Raw genomic sequence first — 18,511 nt, 5'->3', positions numbered from 1 at the left:
CCTTTTATCCTGTCACAGTCCCCATTCTTCCCCATTCTTCTACTAATCACCATTCAACATTCATAGTATTATCTATCTTTTCTATTGGTCAGAGACTTTAACAATTACAAGGCCTATCAGAAGAGTTATAGCACCAAATAACATCAAACAAGAGTTTTAGAAAATGTTCTAAATGCTAAGGAGTTGAAAATTATAAGCTCAATCCACCATTGGACCATTAAGATACTTATTAGTACTCACATTTTTAGTTAAAACAAGAATAAAAGAAAAACATCTCAATGGGAAGAAAAAAAATCACCAAAAAGATAAAGATTTCAAATGAGAAGAAACAGCAAAAAAAGAAAAAAGCACTAGGAAGGTAAAAACAGTTTTAGATAAGGAGGTAGGCACCAGTGGATCGGCAGGGAAGGCTAACGAAGGTGAATGAGGATGAATATAATGAAAGCAGATGGTTTGCATATGTGAAACCAGAACAATGAAACCTGTTGAAATTATTTTAAAAGTAATGAGTAAGATAGAGACAGTGACTGAGGTGAGGTTGATTCTAACATATTGTACACATGGTAGACATGTCACAGCAAAACCCCTCCTGTATAGCTAATGTATGCTAACAAGAAAACAAAACAAACATTCGAGCTTACTCTACTACAACTGGATAGGAAAAGGATGTTGGCCCAGTCGTTTTACATGTTACAATAACAAAATTAGCAGATCAATTAAAAGTAACACTCATCACCATTATGTGCATGAGGAAATACATCAAGCACTGACAATACATTTGGTTAGAATACTATATCCTACCTGCTCCCTGTTGGAAGCTCGATGCAAGTATAAAATTCCTTAAGAAAGTGCTACAATATAATGTGCTAAAAGATACCACATTCCAGTTGTAAATTCAATTGCCTAAAGTTGCTGACAGCACTCTGAAGTATGGGGAAGCATTAGGAAGTAGTAGCTTCTCCACAGCTCAACCCAAAAATCTTTCCTCAGAGTTTTTGCTTCCTTCAGTTTCTAAGCAGTCTATAGTTGGTCTATGTAGAAAGAAAAAGTCATCTCCCACACACCTACCCCCCACCTACTTTGATACCTGAGTAGTTGACATAAGGATCTCATAAAAGATGCAGTGTAGCTCTTAATTTTCAACAAAATTAAAGCATCTAGAGAAAAGTAACTGACCTGCTTTTTTGTCTTCTGCTTCTTTCTTGTCTTCTTCAATTCTAGCTTTCTTTGCTCCTTTCTTATGATCAGCTACATTTCTACGTCCTCCTTCTCCTTCATCCTCAGAATCTGAGAATTCTTCATCACAAGCTATCCGTTTGTCGGATGCTCGAACTAATACATAAAAGATGAATCAACATCAACTGAATACAATATAGTCATTTTAAGATTTAAGTTAAATGAATGGTTTGCTTAATGCCAAAATTTAGTTTACAAAGAAACAGTTCAAGGAGACATGGGAACATTTAAAGATGTCCTTTTTTTAAAAAAAGCATACCAAAAATACGCTGGTCATGGGGGGGTTGAACTCAAGGCCTGGACACCCTCCCTGAACTTTTGTGCTCAAGGCTGGTGCTCTACCACTTAGGCTACAGGTCCATGTCAGTTTCCTGAGTAGCTAGAACTACAGGAGTGAGCCACTGATGCCCACCTTGGTTGGACATGTCATTTTTTAAAGGCAAAACTTTATAGGACAAAATTGTGTTTGCCAATAAGAAAGAGGAACAGTATCCTTATCTAAAAGTGCTTTATGTCACAGCTGTAAAAGGAACAAGGCAAAAAGTACCATTAATACAAAGATTTCACTCTGTATGCGGCATATCATTATAATGAAAACCTAACTAACTCTTATTATAGGAGAAGCTGTAATATCAAACAGCATGCTGTACTTCACTCATTCTACTTTTTCAATTCATTTCCAAATCAAAATGTCTAATGTAGAAATTTTCATTTATATATATGTAGTATTATATATGTATGTATCTATGATAAATTAATTTCATCAGGCTGAGACACCAAGAAGCTAATTCTACAAAAAAAAAGAAAATGGACAAAGGATGTTATGTGTTCAGGTGACATATCCTATAGTGCTATTCTGGAGCCACCAAAACTTTTAAGTTAATTTCTTACTTGAAATTCTCTTATCAGGATCTTCTCCATCTTCATCTCCACTGTCTTCATGAACAGCATCTTCTGGGATAGCTTGCATTTGGACACCAGGTGCGTGAGGTAACATGCGCAAATTTTCAAATAAACGCTGTCTAAATTACATATGCAAAGTCATTAGATAAAGCTCAAGTTTCTTGATACTCCCACCTCTTTTCCCAGGTTGAAGACTGAACCTAGAGACCCTGTATATGCTAGGCAAGTGTCTACAACTGAGCTACCCTCCAGTCCTTAAAGTTCCTCTAATATGCGAATGTAAACACATAAGTTCATCTTTTGCATAGCTTAGTCTATGAATTAAAATAATATTTATTAATCACTGATACTTTATATACTTTAATTTAACTACAAAATGTAAATCTGTACTATTTAATACTCATTTCAGTGAGAAAATAAAAGCACAAAGGTAAGTGAACTCACCTAGTAGCTAACATTCTAAAACAGAAAGGACACAAATCAAAACCTCTATAATGTGATTTCTCTCCAAACATCATAGAAGAAATAAAGCTTTAACAAAGGCTTCAGATAATGAAAATAAATCACTCACTATGCAAAGCCAGTAAGGGTAAAACTTATTGTACCCTCTGTAATTTAAAAATGTATTTCAAATAATAAAAATATTTTTGATGAACAAAAGCTCATACCTGTCTCTTAATAAATACAAGAAATCAGTTACCTAAGATTTTTAAATCCTTCTTAAAAAGATAAAGACAAGCTTTGTTAAGATGAACAATTTAATGATTTCTTACTTTATCTTTTCCATATATTCTGGAGTGTTCTGGTTTGTCATGTTTGAAGGACTAATATGCAGTTTGAAGTCCGGTCCAAAATACTCAAAGTAATCATTATATGGCAACTCTATTAAAAACAATGAAGTACCATGTAAAAGCTCAGTTTGCATAAAAACCATGCACAGAATTCAGAATTATTTCCAAATTATTTCATGCTCTCCTGAACTAAGTAAGTTTTGCTGTTTATCCATTTCTACATATTCTTACAGATAGGCACTATAACACAAACACTTACCATTGGGAATCTCACAATCAAGGGCAACCGCCGTCTCATATGTCCAGCATCGTGCAACGTTACGAATTGTGTATCCACCTCCCCCAAGCATTAACAATGGTAAGTTGAAAGTTTTCACAACTTCTACACATTTAGCATGACCTAAAACAAAGAAGATTTGAGCAACAGGTCAAGAAACGAATTTTAAGATAATAAATGCAAACAAAAAGCAAAAGTTCTTGCTTGCTGAAAAATATTTTCTAAATATTTGGAAAGAATAAAAACAAGAAATTGCTAGTTTAAAACTCCTTATTGGTCACTTTTCACCCAATAATAAAGATGACATAACTCGATATTTCTAGTAAATGTCTTATAGGTAAGTAAGGTATGATAACTATTGATTGAAAATGGATACCACCAGGCACCAGTAGTTCATGCCTGTAATCCTAGCTGCTCAGGGGACTAAAAGCTGAGGATCAAGGTTTGACGCCAGCCTGGGCAGGAAAGTCTGTGAGACTCTTATCTTCAATAAACTACTCAGAGAAGGCTGGAAGTGGTGTTGTGGCTCAAGTGGTAAAGTGATAGCTTTGAGCACAGAGGTTCAGGGGACAACGCTCAGCCCCAGAGTTCAAGCCTCATAATCACCACCCCCTCCTCTCACCCAAGGAAAGGACATACCCACTTTTTTAACGAAAGGATATTCTTGCAAAGTCACATGAGAGAAAAAAATGTCAGATTGCATACAATGAAATACTAGAATCTAAACTGTGTATTATCAGTGTGTAACTGAACTGTTTCTTTGTATTAAGTATAAAATCCTTCCCATTTCCAATTCTAATATATGAAGAATGATTGTTCAAATTTTAATGACTATCTTTAGGTAATAGTATTATGGGTATATTTTTTAACTGAATCCTTAACATAAAATCTAGAAAATTTTGGGTGTATTATCATTCAGGAGCCATCATTAAAGAAAATCCTTCAGATACATTAAAAAATTCATGCATATTTATTTTTTTTCTTCTTTTAAATTCTAGTTCTGTGGCATGAACTCAGGGCCTGGGTACTGTCTGTCCCTGAGGTTTTGTGCTCAAGTTTTGGAGTGCTAGCCTTGAGTGCCTGCTCAAGGCTAGCACTCTAATACTTGAGCTGTACCTCCAATTCTTGCTTTTTGGTAGTTAATTTAGAGATAAGAGTCTCATGAACTTTCTTGCCGGGATTGGCTTTTAACTGTGATCCCTTAGATCTCAGCTCCTGAGTAACTAGGATTATAGGTGTGAGCTATGGGCACCAAGCTCATGTTGCAAGAGGTTTTAGGGAAATAAAAAGTTACAAAGAAAAAAAATCCTCAAGTGCTCTAAAGTCCTAATCACTTAAGGACTATTTACTTATAAAGTTTAATTACTGTTCTCTCCTTAACTGAAGATTGACCATTATATATTCTTAGACAACCTACTTTTTGCTACTACTACTAGGAAAACATGTGTTTCTTTTTTTTTTTTTTGAGTCCGGTCATAGGGCCTGAACTCTGGGCATGGGCACTGTCCCTCAGCTCTTTAGCTCAAGGCTAGCGCTCTACCACTTGAGCCACAGCACCACTTCCGGCTTTTTTCTTTTTGCTTATGTGGTGCTGAGGAATCGAACCCAGGGCCTCAGGCATGCAAGGCAAGCGCTCTACCTCTGAGCCACCTTCCCAGCCATGTGTTTCTTATAATAGATAAAAACCCTCTGGCCAGGTACTGGTGACTGACACCTGTAAGCCTAGCTACTCAGGAGGCTAAAATCTGAGGACTACAGTTCAAAACCAGTCCAGCCAGGAAAGTCCACCTCAATTAACCTGAAAACTGTGGTTCAAAGTAGTAGAATGCTAGCCTTGAAAGGAAAAGCTCAGGGACAGTGCCCAGGCTTGATTCAAGTCTTATGACTGACACCTTCCCCCCCCCCAAAACCCAAACCCACTGGATTGAAAAACAAAAGCATACAAAAAGTTAATTTCCAAACCTGTAAAGGTACCTGACCCCACCCCCAAAACCAAAAACCCCAAGACATTTATTATTTTTCCTTTATACTCAAATAGGTAAAAAATAGCTGCTTCAGTTGGAATGGCAACAAGCTTTATGAAACTATTCACCCATAAATGTGTATATTTAGTATAACTGCATGCATACACAAACCTATGCACAAAAAGTGTTGTGTTAAAATGACAGGCAAAAACTACAATGTGGGAAGTCATTACAAGAAGAAAAACCACTTTTTTCCCCAGGAATATTACCTTTGAATTGCTTACCTTTGACTGTTAGGTTGAAGCAACCAAGTCTATCACCAGATAATGAATCTGCACCACACTGCAATACCACAGCACTGGGTTGATACATCTCCATCACTTTTGAGATGATCTATACACAAAGTAACAACTGTTAATGTATCTACTAACACTTTAAAATTCAATTTTTATTTTGAAAATAATACTTACAGGCTTAAATATCTGCCCATACGACTCATCATCTATACCATCTCTCATAGGAAAATTGACAGCATAATATTTGCCTTTTCCAGCACCAATATCCTAAAATACATAATACAGATCTTAATATTTTCAAATAAAAACATGATATATTGTTGACAGTAGTTTTAAAAGATTAAAAGGCCAAGTACTAAACCCAATTTTGAATTCAATTTAGTTACTACAGGAAGAATGCAAATTGAAAAAGGAAATTAAAAAAGTGCATGTTCCAAAATGTATACATTGCTTGTGAAGGCTAATCCTTCCAATTAATCTGATGGCATTTTTTAGTTTTATGAGTCTATATTAATTGTACAAAATAACAGGTCATAACAGTAATGGGCATTTGAGAAAAAATAAACATAAATGAAACATTAAGTTACACTTTTAATGTTTACCCAAGAAATTTATTTTAAGCAGAATATGTAAGATAAAAAACAAATTTAAACATGTGGAAAACAGAACAATCTCTAGTACAGAATCCTTTTGGAGACTCATAATTTACTATGAGCTTTAAGCTTGAATTTTAAGTTTTAATAGCTATAGACTAAAGCATCAAATTTGTCCTTTACCAAAGATTTAAAGGAGAAAGCAAAACGTGGATTCTAGATACATGAACATATTTAAATATCTGGAGATGTTAACTGAAGTATCGATATCAGCACGTGTAATTCTGTATACATAGCTAGGTGGAAACATGTCTAAGTTCTTGTGTAACAACATGTATAAAGACTTTTTAAAATTTTTATTTTTATTTATTTTTGTCAGTTATGGGATTTGACTCTGGGCCGGGGTGCTGTCCCTCAGCTCTTCAGCTCAAGGCTAGCACTGTACCACTTGAGCCACAGCACCACTTTGTTTTCTGGTGGTAAATTGGAGATTAAGAGTCTCACAGCCCGGGCTGACTTTGAACTGTGATCCTCAGATCTCAGCCTCGTGAGTACTTAGGATTACAGGCATGAGCCACCGGCACCGGGATACATACAGATATTTTTAGAAAGCAATATTTTAGCCTCAACTCCAAAGGACTGATAATCCTTACATGTTTTCAAATTCTATCTTAAGAATATAAATCCTAAAAAATCACTATCAAGTTGTGCAAGTTCTCCCAAAATCTGTATGGAATTGTTCTTAGCACAGACCTATTTTTACAAAAGGAAGATTTTAGTCATATCATCCAAATTCTAACGAAAAGAAAGCAAGCAGAACTATATGTCCTCCTTCAAGAATTTTTCCTAAAGGATGTAGATAAATGGAAGAACCAAGAACCCCTAGACTTCTGTTGCTATCTGTTTTAAACTAAGCGTTATCCCTTTTCTTATTCTACACCTTGTATTTTATCACACTTCTCTTTCTTCTAACCTAAAATATTCTAACCATAGACAAGTTTTTACGATTAGCAAGGGTAAGTAGTCTTTTATGTTTTAGAATGGATTATCAGACAGAAAAATAAATACCCACTTAAAATGAAACTTGATATACACAAATTTTGCAGAAAGTGCAAACACAGCTACATATGTAATGATTTTACAAAATTTTATGGATATGTTCTACCACTATTCTTAGAATTTCTATTCATAAGTCACTGTAAAAATTAAACGAGAAAAATACATGTTGTAGGCATTTCTCAAATTCTTCTAAAACACGTTTTGCTAAATATTTCCCAAAATTTCGAACAATTATAAGCACTACAAATAACAAACAGTGACAGGAAGTTGGGTTAACAAGGGTTGAAAGAGGATAAATATTATCCAAATAGATTACCTGAAAGTATGAAAACAGAACAATGAAATCTCTTAAAATAGTAGGAAGTGAGGAGGAAGGTAAAGGAGAATGATGGGAGCTTTGATTGCAGTACCCTGTATACACAGTGTGGAAATGTCACAATGAAATCTTCTTTTGTGTAGCTTATGTATGCTAGTAAGAAAAAAAAAATCGAGACCACAGTGACACCAATCTACTTTTGGAAGTTAAAAGAGATCCCTATTTGCTACTGATATGTTAATAAGATACCATTCTGTCCTTTAAAAGTCATGAAACCTTTTGGCTGGATTTCTATTGAAACATAAGGGTTGTACAAATATATTCTATTTGTTTACAGCAGGAACATTCAAACTGTTCAGAATCACCCAGAGTTTCTAGGAACTAAGCATGTATACAGGATTTCCAGGATTCACTGATCTTGCTTATTTTGGGAACATTATTAACTGAAATTATGTATCTCCCATTTTAAAACCAAAAACTCAAGGTTTACCATCGTAACTCTTGAATGTATAGAAAGAATACCACCTTGTGGTCAAATAAAGAAAATGCACTTATCTGAAGAAAATAGTGCTACTCTTTCAGCTGTGATTGCTCTTTTACTTTTACTTTAGTAAAAGAATTTAGGACTAACTTTCAGTATGGTAAAAGAGACCACTACATTGTTAAATAAAAGAATACTTTCAAACTGTTCTTTAAACTTTGCCTACTAACCCATAATGACACATCAGTCTAGAAAAATAACCTTAACTAAAGTTTAAAATATTCAAAAGCCATATTAAATCAAATCTCCCATATAATTAAGTTATTCTAGTATAAATTAAAAACCACTGTTAAATTACTGAACAAATTTCAATAGGCATGTAGTGTGCTTTAAAAATCAAAGCACCAAATGGAAACATAAGCAACATATTAACTGAAATAAATGCACTTAATTTAATAACCTGGTTGAACTAAGGCATAGTATGTATGCTTTCTTTCTAGATGCTGCTGCTACAGCATTTAGAAACCTAACAAAAAAAGAGAGCCAAGAGCAATCATATAAAAGGATGATTGAAGATCATACAAAGACCTTGTTTTATCCCACTCAAATTACAGCCAATTAGTAATGTGGATTACAAATATGTAGCTTCAAAGATTGAAACTGAACATCAAGAAAAGTGCTCCTCGTGTTCCTTGGAGGTTCACAAATATTGAGTCAATAAAAATGAAAAGATAAAAAATAGTCCTTTAGTTCTAAGTTTCTGCTAATAGTTGACAAAGTGAAATCTAACAGATGATACAGAATATAAAGTTATTTAATCTTGTGTATATAAATTTCAAAATAGTGACTCAGGAAAACATTAATTCAAGTACAGGACTACTAATCTACATCAACTTTATATTTATCCTGACAAAAATTTGGTCTTACCCTCAAGTCTCCTGTGCCAGGAAAGTATTCCCCATACTTGTGGAAGGAAACAGTCATCACACGATCTGTTGTATAAAATGCTTCTTCAACACCATCACCATGGTGTATATCTATATCAATATACAAGACCCTTTGATGATACCTAAAACAAAGCCATAAGAAAATGTTTTGTTTTGTTTTCAGTGGTTCTAAGATGGATGGTAAATCCAGGAAGTCTACTGTTGAGCACATCAATTCCAGATTTAAGCCCCTTTTCTACTTCTCATCTAAGAAAATATTCAAATATTTGAAATTACAATTTGAACCTTAGACTTAAATCTGGACCCAATGTGAGAGAATACATTTACTCTCTGTTAAAATTTATCCAATTCTACATGCTTTTTGCTTTTTTTTTTTGGGGGGGGGGTCCAGTCCTGGGGCCTGAACTCTGGGCCTGGGCGCTGTCCCTCAGCTCTTCAGCTCAAGGCTAGCGCTCTACCACTTGAGCCACAGCGCCACTGCCGGATTTTTTCTTTTTGCTTATGTGGTGCTGAGGAATCGAACCCAGGGCCTCATGCATGCAAGGCAAGCGCTCTACCACTGAGCCACCTTCCCAGCCCCCCAATTTTACATGCTTTAAAAATATTGTACATTAAAAAAAATTCTGCCAAAATTTTTATTTTCATATATTAACTGAAGATTGAAGCTTAAATAGGCGGATTGTGGTACAGACATGTGATCAGGTATGAATAGGTTTTTAGACTTCATCTAAAAACACAACCAGCAATAAACAGGGCCTAGGAGAGTCTCAATGGTAAAGTGCTTATCTAACAACTGAGTTCAAACCCCATTACCACATACATATAAATATTCAAGTAGGTGAGAAAATTGAAACAAGACTATTTTGTGACACATGAGAATTACATAGATTCAGATTTTCAGGCTCATAAAAAAGTTTTATTCAAACATTTATATATTGTTGCTGGTTTCTTTTTTCTACATGTGAAAAGAGTTGCTTATGGTACTCTTACCATTTCATACTGATGCTAGGAGCACTGTAAATTGCAGAAAAATTACAAAAGCATTTTAAGAGTCATTCATCTCACCATATCACATTTCGTTACCAGTTTATACCCACGTTGAAATAAAAAAGGGAAAAAATGTATTTATATGTTATGCTTTTAAAGTACAGTGAAAATGGGAAATATATATGTGTGGGCATGTGGCCAAACAATGTAATTAATAAGCAATGATACCAAAGTTTTGCTAAAAGAATACAATGTAAGTTATTATCAGACTAGGTACTTGTAATTCTCTTAACTTATAGGAAACCAACATTTAGAAAACAAAAAAATTGGAAACGGCATTATCTTCTCACAGTAGAATTTCTTCACAAAATTAAACACTACAAAAATGAAGCCGTGACAATGTTAAGTTACTGAATGGTTCATGCAAGTGAATTTACACTTTACTAGCTGAAGAAGTGTATCCACATAAAGAAAGACTATTAGCCCAGTTGGCAAGAACTTGCTCAGTTTTGAAAACACTGGAATAATCAGGTCAATCAAAAGACAAGACAAATGATTTCAAAAGGTCTTCCTTGGCCCTTGATGACTCAATAAGATGTTACACTGAGACCACTATTGTTATTTATTTAAGAAGGCAACAACAGCTGGTTGTCAGTGGCTCAAACCTGTAATTCTAGCTACTTGGGAGGCTGAGATCTGAGGATCCAGGTTCAAAGCCAACCTGGGCAGGAAAGTCAATGATAAGAATCTTATCTCCAATAAGCTACTAGAAAATCGGAAGTGGTTCTGTGGCTCAAGCGGTATAGCACTTGCCTTGAGCTGAAGAGCACGGGGCAGTGCCCTAAGCCCAGAGTTCAAGCCCCATGACCGACCAAAAAAAAAAAAAAAGTTAACATCGTTTCAGTGAAAAATAAAAACTCTAAATAGAGTATACAAAGATAACTGTGAGCAAGAATATTTTCAAAGCTTAGAAAGCAAATTCCTACCTACATAAATCTGTAAACAACTACTTAAGGAACTTATTACATAATTGTATGTCCATTAGTAGAGTAAGGTACCATTCAGATGTAGAAACCAGTTATCTACTCTCCAATATGTAATCAAGTTATTTTTCACACAGGTTTCAAAATTTTGTCTTCAAGTTAAAAATAGATGAAGTGCCAAAATATAAATTTCCAAAGTCATATCAATCATTAGCTAAAACTACAACTTAAATCTCAGCCAGAATTTTATTTGCACTTTAAAGCATTTTGTCACAAGAAATCTATCAATGTAAATTAGCTTACTTGAGTAATTCAAGGATAGCAAGCACAATATCATTCACATAACAGAATCCTGATGCTTCTGATTTCTTGGCATGATGTAATCCTCCAGCCCAGTTGACAGCCATATCAGTTTGTTGTCGGTTCAACTTCACAGCCCCAGCTGAGGAGTAGAAATAGTAAGACATATATGATTGAAAAACTAGTATACTAGAAAGTGCCCAGTATACTTTGTAAGAGTTTAAAGTTATTAAAAATTTTCCTTGGACAAGCACTTCCCTATATAGTTGTGACTTGTATTTTAAATGTATACCTAGGAAGTTATAAAAACATTGATAGATACAATGAGAAAATACAAGCTTTAAAATTTAAGAAGTGGGCTGGCAATTGGTTCATTGGTAGAGTGCTTGCCTTGCATGAATGAAGCCTTGGGTTTGATTCCTTAGTACCACATAAACAGAAATGCCAGAAGTGGTGCTGTGGCTCAAGTGGTAGAGTGCTAGCCTTGAGCAAAAGAAGCTCAGAGACAGGGCCTAAGTCCATTGTGCAAGCCCCAGGACCACCCCCACCCTGCCAAGAGAAAACAACAAAATTTTAAAAGCTCTAATATATAAAACTACAACAAAGAAATCTCCTGTATAATAATACAAACTAATAAAAGTTCAAGTCATTTTTATCATAAACATGGGGAGTACAATTATCTTTGCAAGTTTAGATCTGGAATGTCCCCAGAAGTCTCAAGAATTAAAGACTTGGTCTCTGATAAAAGGTGAGGCTGATCATGGTATCGTTTACATTTGTGGAAGTAACACAATGAAATCTTCCTTGTACAATATATGCTAATAAAAATTGGGGGAAAAACCCACTCTAAAACAAACCAGAGTTACTCTCTGGTATGACAATAACAGATGATGAAATCGCTAAGAATCAAGGCCTAGTGAGATATTCTAAATTACAGGTTCTTTCTCTCTCTTAACCAGCCAGGATACAAATAAGCTTTCTTTCTACTATGTGCTCCCAACCTGATATACCATCATAGGCCCAAAGCAACAGGGCCAATTGCTCATGGAATGAAACCACCACAACCAAAAAGTTGAATAAACTGTTCTTCTTTATAAGTTGATTATATTAGGTACTTTGTTAGAGTAATATAAAGCTGACTAAAGCAATTTTACAACCATGGCAATTCTTCTCTTGCTATCAAAAATCCACTACAATAAAGCAAGGACACGGTGGCACTTCCTGTATTCTGAGACTTGGAGGGAGCTGCAGAAAGAGGACTTTTTTGAGGCTAGACTATTAAAATGTCTGTTTTACATGAACAGCCCAAAGGATACATACCTATATTCAGATTCATTAAAAAAAATTGTATTGTAAATATATTGTACAGAGGGGTTACAGTTACATGAGTAAGGTAATGAGTACATTTCCTATCAAGCATTGTTACCCCCTCCTTTGTTTTCCCCTACCATCCCAACCTCCCGACCTCCCTAACTCCTCCCCCTCTGCACAAAGTTGTAAAGTTCATTTTCAACACAGTGTCTTGTACATCTCATTGTTATAATGGGTCAACCAGTATCCTTGTTTTAGCATTTTGTCGTTTCAGCATTTTGTTATTTCCCTTTCCCTCCCCAAATTAGAAAAATGTATATACAAGATGCAAATACAGTGAAAACAGGGGTTATACCATGGGGGGAGAACATATAAAAAGAAAACAAAAAAAATCACAATTCCTTAAAAACAACAGTGACAAAGATAAAACCCCTGTGTCTCTATCTTGGGATTCATTTTACTTAATGCTAAGTGAAATCATCATTCAGATTAACTTTTAAACCTGATTGAGTTAGGCCACTTACCAACTGAACCACCAGTGGAGAGTTGACAAAACTCAAAGAGCCCATCAAACACTGGACAATCTTCTCCAACATTAACTGTGGAAGAATAAATTCATTAATTTCAATCCATCATACACATTACTGAAAGCTTTTGCTTAAAAAAACTATTTTAACAATCACATTTGTCTGATATAATCATAAAACATACACTTCTTGGTAGTAATCCCAAATGTGCAAATTTTAATTGATATTTTACTGAAGGTAATTAAAATGCTTCTTTTGAAATATCACCACTTCTCACCAGGATTATTTGTGAAATACTTTTGTTCTATTAACAAAAAAAATCAACAGCTTTCACAGCTTGGGGCAGAGCTCAAGCAGAAGAGTACTTGTTTAGCAAATGCAAAGTCCTAGGTTCAATACTCAGTACCCAGAAAAAGAAAAAAAGCTTTCCAACATGTTATTTCCAAATGAAGTATCACAAATAATGTTAACACCAATTTTTGGCCTCAAGACTACTCTTTCACTACTTCATAAAGAACTGTAAATTTGTTTGTGGTAATTCATGGTTGTGACAAGACTGGATGAATTTCTGATCAATTTTCAAAGTATACATTTTATTATGCCTACAGCTAAGGATTCTTATGAAATATTTTTTCTAAAGTAATTTTAACTCTCCAAAAACTATTTCTAAACGTTAAATCTTCAAGGAAGTAACAGCAACTAATAAAATGTGTATGATCTGAAGAAAATGCTAAATGCATAAAAGATCTTTGCTTTATTAAATTAAATTTTTTTTAGTTGGCATGGTCACTGATGCTGAGAATCAACTGACTGAGGCAGGATTAACTGGGTTTGTGGCCAGCCTAGACCACAGAGAGTTCCAGACTGCCTGTCCTACATAGACATTGTCTAAAAAACTAAGTAAATAAAAACAAGCCAGCATGGAAATACACACCTGTGATCCTAGCTACATGGGAGGTGGAGGTAGGAGAACCTTGATTTAAGGTTACAATAGGCAAAAGTAGACATCCTATCTGAAAAATAGCCCCCAAAGCAAAGGGCTAGGAGTATACCTTAAGTTCTCTGGACATTTCCTATAAATAATAAAAACTTTACAACTGCTTTACGACAACACATTTTTGATACACAAAGCATTGATTAAACTAACCCATGGCTAACCTCAATCTTAAAAGATGGTAAGAATTAACCACGTTCATGGAACAAAGGTATAGAAACAAAAGGTACTCAAGAAAATATTACATACAGATACATCATATTCTACCTACTGAGAAACATACTAAGAAAGAAACATACTAAGAAAGTTTCTTAGGATTGAGACAAAAGGACAAGGACATTTTCAGTTACTCTCCATGCCTCAAATTATTACCTCACAGCTTTATAGATCTACAATTTATAGCACTATTAAGTTTTACTTTCTTGTTGTTCAGATATGATACTTAATATAACTCAGTATTATGCAGGTTGTTTGGGGGTGGCCTCCGCTTGCTAGGCCGATGTTCTAGCATTTGAGTCAAACTCCCAAGCCCTTTTTGCCTTATTTTTCAAATAGGGTCTGGTGTGGCTTTTCCTGGGACTAGGAAAAAGACTTCAGTTTATGTACTTAATCTCCTTCATAACAGTTTATAAATCAGTCCTGTTAATTTGTTTGCCCAAGGTATATCATAACTGTCTGAATGCCCACTAAAAATGTATGCATCAGGGATAGCTGGACTAGAGGCCTGGCTCAGGTGTAGAGCACCAGCCATGAGCAAGAAAGTAAAGTGAGAGCTCAAAGCCCTGCGTTCAAACAAGTAGTGGCAAAATCATCACCATTCTCATACCTGGTTTCATTATGGCATTACATGAAATGAGGTCATCTATGTGGAAATGTCTAAGAAATTCTATGAGTTTCTGAGGCATATCGTAACCTCACTAACTTTAACATTATAGCATCAAAGAAGTATGTCTCTCAGTAATGAGATTGAACTCCAATATCAAGACAAAATACTTTATAATGTCTTCAAGAAGGAGAATTATAACATTAAATGGAAATCTTTATTATCTCAACAAAGGGGAAAACATTTGTATCACAATACAGTTCAACTGGAGCACCCAAATAGAATACAAAAAAGGTACATATTAGGACTAAGACTACCTAAATAAAGCAACAGAGTGAGATTTCTATAAACATTCTTTATTCTCAAAGTTATCATGGGAGCAAAATAAAAGTACACTACCTTTCAACCAGCCATTCAGACAGTTTTTTTTTTTAAGTAGCTTTAATATTATAAGACTAGCTTTTTTAGTCAATTAAATTAACATAAGACCAACAGGAAATTTATTAATTTGGACAATTTCACCTATAATCTTCTAAAATACTCATTTATATTAATCAATACTAAAATATATGTTTTATAACGTACATCTCTGCATCTGCTTACTATACTCAGACATATTATCTGGTCTTATTGACCGCAGAAATTTGATATACTCATCACTGTGATACTTTGTCATTTCTTCAGCAGTGGCTTTATGTGGCCTCTGTTAAAAAAAAAAAAGAATTAGTATAGATTATATCAGAATTACCAAAGAAAGTATCTAAGCTACCCTAAATCCCTTCAAAAGAACTAAGTCTACCAGAGTAAATTCCAAAGTTAACTAACTCAAACTCCATATATTGAACCAGTTATTCTCTAGAAACATACTAAGCCTAAGGTATGAGAAATTGTTTGTAAAATAAATAAGAAAAAGGAGGGGCAAAAGAAGGCTACTACTCCCAATTCTTTAGAGAATGGCTTTCTCTGAAGAGTAAAACAAGACCTTTTTATCTGACTAAATGCCCTCCCCAAAAGAGGAATAATGTTTCAAAGAGCTAGCTTTTAAAAGAGTACTACATATTTATGAAAAGGTATACTCACATATATTTCCATTTTTCTGTATAAACCATAATTTAACAGCAAGTTATGAGTCATCCGAATTCTGTGTGGTTTCATGGGATGACCCTGTCCATAATAATAATTTCCAATATCACCTAAAATAGACAAGACAACAACTAAGAACAGAATCTTTATGAACTACATCAATTTATGTATTCCAACAGTAGACGGCATTTATCACCTAAATATTTACTAAAATTTTTAATTCTTTCAGAATGCATTTAGAAAGTTTAAAACCACATTAAAGAGCAAGGTATTATTACACATGCTGATGAATATTCATCTTTATTCGTATATATTAAGCAAAGTTTTACTGGCTATTCCTAAGTATACTTTTAGTTTTTGTTCCCTAAAATGTTATCTGCTTTTAGTATATTGGTGACAAATTCAGATGCTTACAGTATATTCCCTATTTTTTAAAGGTATAATTTAAGACTTCTTTTTACAAATACTGCTTCTTAGATGATTTGCTGGCACATCCACAGTCCTAACAAAGTTCTGCTATGTTAAAACATATTCTTGACATTCCTCATGATAATAAGGATATTTTGCCATTTCTCATAACCAAGAAGTTGTAATTCCTATTCTGTTTTCTAAAGTAACTTATCACAATGTCTTTTCTTAAATATTATTTTTCTAATGCAATAAGTACTTTTTTTACAATATTTTTATTAAACTAGAAATTACTTTTAGCACTGTTTATTAAAAAACTCAATTCAATTATAAAATTTTGTTGGGATAAAAAACACCATTTACCCATCTTTAAGATATATGTGTTCTTAAATCTTTGTCTGATTAATGGAAATAAAAAAAACCTAACTTTTGTACTCTATCTATTCAACCACTGTCCAGGATGAACATTCACTTTATTTTTCTTCTTGAGTATTACTGTGTAGTCTAAGCTCACCGGAAACTCAAGCTCTTCTTTGCCTCCACCTCTACCCTGGCTGAACATTCAATTTTTATAAAACCTATGCTTCTAATAATATGACTAATGGATATTGTTAGCATGACACCTCTGATTTGTTTAACCTCATTTTCAACACAAGCCCTCTTTGAAAACAATCCACACGAGGGCCTGCTTACAAGAAAGGCCATCTTTTTAAGCACAAGTGCTAACAACAAAGCTAAGGAACAATGCAAACAAGTCACAAAGCAGGGCTATGGTGCTATGTACCATTTCTTATATCACGACTGAGAGGCTATGAATATAAAGCACAAACTATCAAGGAAGGATGTAATACAAAGTTCTGCCCTATACAGGGGCAGCAGAAAAAGGTCTTTGAAAGCAGTTTAGTCTCATTGAATTATTAGATATGGACAAGTAAGCATCATGTACACTTAATGCAAAGAAGATATTTTAAAGTAATCATTACAAAGGAGAATAGAGTAAGAATAAAGAAAATTCAGTCTTCATATAAGTTCTATCTGCTTCTGTGTTAGGATTACTAAGAAGAAATATCTTTCACATTTATACATTAAAATATTTTAGTCAATAGACATTAAAACTCCAATGGAAAGTCAGACTCCAGTAACCTATAAAATGAAAATGATGGTGACAATTTCTCAGCAAGTATGTTTGAAAAAGACAACACTGGTAATTAACATTTAATACTTATACAAGAGCAAGTGCTATTCAAAGCACTTCACATATATTACCTACTATATCTTAAAACAACTCTATTTTGTAATTGTGAAAAATCATGAGCTATGGATAAGTTAAGTAACAAGACCAAAGTCATTCAACTAGTAAGCAGAGGAGCTACATTACATCAGAAAGGCCTTACTCATGTAAGTAGTAGTCACCACCAGAATAATGGCACTTTCAGTCACAAAAAAAAATGGTAGAAGCAAGGCAAACAAAAAAGGGAAAGTACTGAGTATAAGTATTTTTAATTAAAACAAAAAAATTTTTGTTCATTAAAAAAATGAACAAAAGAACTACCTACTTTAATTTAGAAAAGCAATTTAGACCATTGCTAACAGGGTCCTCACCTTTTATATTAATTTATAAGTAATTCAAAGAATTTCTTGGACACATTTTGAGACTGTCCACAAAGAATGTGTACAGCCTATAAGACAAGTCCTTAAGGGAAGCCAATTTACAGATTAATGAGTTCCTCCCAACACTAATGGCTCATTCTTGTAATCCTCTAGTGACTCAGAAGGCTGAGATCCAAAGCCACAACAGGCAAGAAAGTCTACAAGACTCAGATATCTAATTTTAACAACTAAAAAGGTGGAAGTGGAGTTGTGGCTCAAGTAGTTTTAAGCACTAGCCTTGAGCAATAAAGCTAGGTGACAGTGCCCAGGCCCTAAGTTCAAGCCCCAGTTCTAGAACAAAAAAAAAAAAAGAAGAAAAGAAAAGAAAAGAAGAATTCTTTCTGGGCTGGGAATGTGGCTTAGTGGTAGAATGCTTGCCTAGCACGTATGTAGCCCTGGGTTCTATTCCTAAGTACCACATACACAGAAAAAGCCAGAAGTGGCACTGTGTCTCAAGAGGTAGAGTGCTAGCCTAGAGCAAAAGAAGCTCAGGGTCAGTGCCTAGGCCCTGAGTTCAAGCCCCAGGACTGGCGAAAGAAAGAAAGAAAGAAAGAAAGAAAGAAAGAAAGAAAGAAAGAAAGA

At 34.4% G+C, this 18,511-nt stretch overlaps 1 protein-coding gene across 2 annotated transcripts in view; it reads right to left on the bottom strand.

The window, feature by feature from the left end:
* Positions 1–18,511, bottom strand: part of Hdac2 (histone deacetylase 2) — a 30,198-nt gene that overhangs the window by 2,228 nt on the left and 9,459 nt on the right. For both annotated transcript variants that reach the window (XM_013032839.1, XM_013032840.1), the window contains exons 2-12: positions 15,869–15,981; positions 15,374–15,491; positions 12,969–13,043; positions 11,137–11,275; positions 8,844–8,985; positions 5,642–5,734; positions 5,456–5,564; positions 3,190–3,330; positions 2,913–3,021; positions 2,128–2,258; positions 1,177–1,332 (exon numbers count right to left, since the gene is read on the bottom strand). In XM_013032839.1, coding sequence (XP_012888293.1) covers positions 1,177–1,332; positions 2,128–2,258; positions 2,913–3,021; positions 3,190–3,330; positions 5,456–5,564; positions 5,642–5,734; positions 8,844–8,985; positions 11,137–11,275; positions 12,969–13,043; positions 15,374–15,491; positions 15,869–15,981 — 1,326 coding nt within the window. The remainder of the gene's footprint in view (positions 1–1,176; positions 1,333–2,127; positions 2,259–2,912; positions 3,022–3,189; positions 3,331–5,455; positions 5,565–5,641; positions 5,735–8,843; positions 8,986–11,136; positions 11,276–12,968; positions 13,044–15,373; positions 15,492–15,868; positions 15,982–18,511) is intronic.

This window comes from Dipodomys ordii, unplaced genomic scaffold (assembly GCF_000151885.1).
Source record: "Dipodomys ordii isolate 6190 unplaced genomic scaffold, Dord_2.0 Scaffold157, whole genome shotgun sequence".
Classification (NCBI taxonomy): Eukaryota; Metazoa; Chordata; class Mammalia; order Rodentia; family Heteromyidae; genus Dipodomys; species Dipodomys ordii.
Note: the sequence above shows the minus strand (reverse complement) of the source record. Positions and strands in the feature narration are given on the sequence as shown.